The following is a 3,411-nucleotide window of genomic DNA, read 5'->3' as shown; positions in this document are numbered from 1 at the left end:
AGGGCTTGCCTAGACATTAAAAAAAACCAAACAGGTTTTGCCATTTAGCTGCTGCAGTTAAATAGTAAAACCAGACTAATGTGGACGCAGCAATACCGGTTTACAAGTGTTTATACCATTTATACCGCACTGGAAAGGAAAATAAATTATCCCAGTATAAGTGCATCCACACTACAGCCTATGCCAGCACAGTAACAGTTAAAATAATAACACATCAGTTCCCTAATTGACAGAATGATACCAGCTGAACTTTTCTAGCATAGACCAGGCCTAAGACATGAGGTAGTGAAAAAGAAAATCAGGCTCAAGATCTTTTTTCATTCCATAGCATTGATACACTCTAAAAATATTCACTGCTCAGATTCATGGATTTTAAAAATGTTTTAAAATCCACTATTTAAAGCTAATATCCTGAGTCACACAGGATTTACAAATGGAGGCATAAATCTTAAAAACGCCCTTGCTCGGGGTCCTAATTCAGGGAAGTACTTTTATGATAGAAAGCATATAACCACGTGCTTGTCTCCCACTGAAGCAAATGGAAAGGAAGCACATGGGTAAGTGCTTTCTGAAATCTGGGCCACAGTCACAAATCACGGTCTTTGTAGAATTTATTTCCTCATTCTTTTCAGTGCTGATAATCATAAGTCATTCATGTTTTAAGACAGTGGGAAAAACATAAGACAAATGGAAGCTAAATCAAGTTTGTTACAACTGTTCAATATTTACAGCATTCATAGCATAAAACTGAAGTATTTTTGGTAACTTAAGACAAATACCTTATTTTCTTTGCTATTAAATGTACTGCAGCAGTCCTGTTAAACAAACCCACTGTCTCGGATATTAAAGAAATTGTTGTTTACATTTACCGAGTCATTTAAATTAAAAATCTGTTCCTGTTCCAAACCCCACTCTCCTTCGTCTTCATCCTCCAGTTCTGCCTCGGACCCATTCCGACTGTTTTCGTACAAAAAGATCTGCTCATCCACATGAGCCGGGGCTAACCGGTTTCTCTTTGCACTTACAACATTAGCAGAAGAACCAAAAAGGCGTTCAGGGAAGACCCTTGTGGCCAGAATACACCAGTATTTTTGAAGAACCTTTGGTAAAACTGGAAACAGCGCTAGTCTGTCAGACCACCACTTCAGCGGGTCTTCGTTCAAACCCAGGACCTTTTGCGACTTGAAGTTGCTCAACTCCTCAACGATTTGAGCGTGCCATTCCTCCTGGTCTTCCACACCTCCCGTCTGGCAAAAGATCTCTGCTAGCATGTTGTTGATGACACTGGTAGGAGGAGGAGTAGAGGAGATGATGATTTTTTTCACAGGGGGTTCTTCCGAAACAGTGAAGAATTTTTCTTCAGTCCTAAAAGTATTTTCTTTTACTTTCTCCAGCAGGCTTTTTGCTTCTTCCACCACTCTGTTTTCAACCTGCTGCCGTTCAAAGGCTGAAAGAAAAGGCAGTTTTTTGTAGCGGGGATCCAAGAAAGTTGCAACGTTGAGAAACATGTCTATCTCAGGCGTGTGCTGGTAGGTGGTTGACAGCTCTTTAGCAATCACCTCCTTTGCCATGCTGATTTCTTTCAAATCATTCTCTTTTATGTTCAGGGTAGTATTCAGAAGCATGTGGAGAAGTGGCTTCACCATACTTATTGTCGGATACTTTGATGCAGACATCATCTCCGCAACCTGCTTGAAAGGCTGCAGTAGCTCCACCAGCCCTTCGATTGTATTCCACTCACTGGATTCCAGCATGAGGTGGTGGTTGTTGCTGTCCTCCACGAGAACAGCCGCAATGACAAACTGCTGCTCCTTGAGGCGCTGCAGCATAGCGAGCGTGCTTCCCCACCAGGAAACACGGTCACTTACCAACATACAGTGGAGAACGTTCTGCTGCTTCTGCTTCTCGCTCAGCATGTACATTGCGACCGTAGACTGCTGAAAATACTCCACCAGTTTTCGGCACCTGGCAAGAAGGCTGCAAAGTTTGGGGAGCTGAAAAGCTTGTTGTATTCCTGCATTAAAAGTGTGCCCCAAACAAGGCATCTGTACGGGAATATCTAGGAGAGAGCAAGCTTTCACAATGTCTTTACTGTAATCTGTCGTAGCACCAAAGACTTTTGTATTGATCCCCCACTCAATGAACGTTTCATAAAGGACTCGTGTAATAGTCTCTGCAGTATTATCCTCTGGTACTTCAAACGTTTTTAAACACCGTGAGTTCACAGCCAAGCAGTTGGCAGGACTGCTGCCGAGAAAGTGAACGGCGACCGTTACGTATGACCTGTTCTGGTTTTCGCTCCTCCACATGTCTGTGGATATGCCACACCACAGAACCTCGGTGAGCTCTTTCAGCACAATTTCTCTAACGGCATTGTACTTTTCAGGAATAGCTTTTGTACAGAAGTACTTCCGGCTCGGAAGTTCATACCTGGGGTCTGCTGTTCTCAAGAGGGCCTTGAAGGTGGGCTCATCAACGATAGAGGCCGGATACATGCCCTCGCAAATTAAGCTGATGACTGCGGATGTCAGTTCCTGGTGCTTTTTGTTTTCGTAGTTCTGGTAGGTCTTCATGATGAGACTATCTTGAACAACCTGCTGCGACGACTCCGGCTTGATTTTTGAAAAGGCGGTGGCAAAGGCTTCCCTCATCTGCTCAGTGTTGCTTTTCACAAATTCACAGAATTCGTCGGGGTGGTTTTTCTCAAGGTGGTAGGAAAGGTTGGACGTGTTTCCTGAATAGGCGATCTGTGCCATGCAAATACGGCAGTAGATCTTCTTCCACTGCAATATGCATCCTTCTGCATTGGTATCAAACCCAAAGTACTTCCACACTTTACTCTTTGCTCTTGGGTGAGCCACTAACTTTAGGTCTGATGGGGAACCTTCTAAACTTTTATTCTCCATTGCTTCTTGGCCACCGTCCCACCTTTTGATCCTTCACTCATTAATGAGTACCTGATAAAGGCAGTAAGATAAAGATACAATGAGAAAGCACAAGTTTGACCACGCTTAACTATGTGAAATCAACGCTTCTGTGAACGTATTAAGAAACCTACCTTACTAACTACTTTTGCAAATTTAAAGATGAGGTTTGCAGGAAGCGTGACCTACAAGAAGCCAATCAGAATGTCAAAAATTAAAAAGGGTTTTACTATCTTGCATTCTGCTGTGAAACTGAGCTAGAAGACGTGAGTAAATCTCATTTCTGGAATTACATAGTTACACCACAGAGATAGTACATTACTGTCATACAAAGCAGTCACCTGCCACAGTGTTTTCCTGCCTCTTCAGTTATAGTTAGGGCTAGACCAACATCCTCTTGCCTAAGAGCTTCACTGATAACATTTATTTCAATTGAAAGTGGATGCTGAAGGAGCTAAGGGTTTACTGTTTGCTTATTTTGAAAAAA

The 3,411-nt window shown here is 42.7% G+C and overlaps 1 protein-coding gene across 1 annotated transcript; it reads right to left on the bottom strand.

Annotated features, from left to right (window-relative positions):
* Positions 1-818: 818 nt before the first annotated feature.
* On the bottom strand, positions 819-2,968 carry ZBED1 (zinc finger, BED-type containing 1). Its single transcript, XM_010018573.1, has one exon. It carries the CDS (start codon positions 2,904-2,906, stop codon positions 819-821), a length of 2,088 nt encoding a protein of 695 aa, XP_010016875.1. The 5' UTR covers positions 2,907-2,968.
* Between the last annotated feature and the right edge of the window lie 443 nt (positions 2,969-3,411).

The sequence above is a fragment of the Nestor notabilis genome, unplaced genomic scaffold (assembly GCF_000696875.1).
Source record: "Nestor notabilis isolate BGI_N333 unplaced genomic scaffold, ASM69687v1 scaffold10037, whole genome shotgun sequence".
Taxonomy (NCBI): Eukaryota; Metazoa; Chordata; class Aves; order Psittaciformes; family Psittacidae; genus Nestor; species Nestor notabilis.
This window is presented reverse-complemented; position numbering and strand designations above follow the sequence as displayed.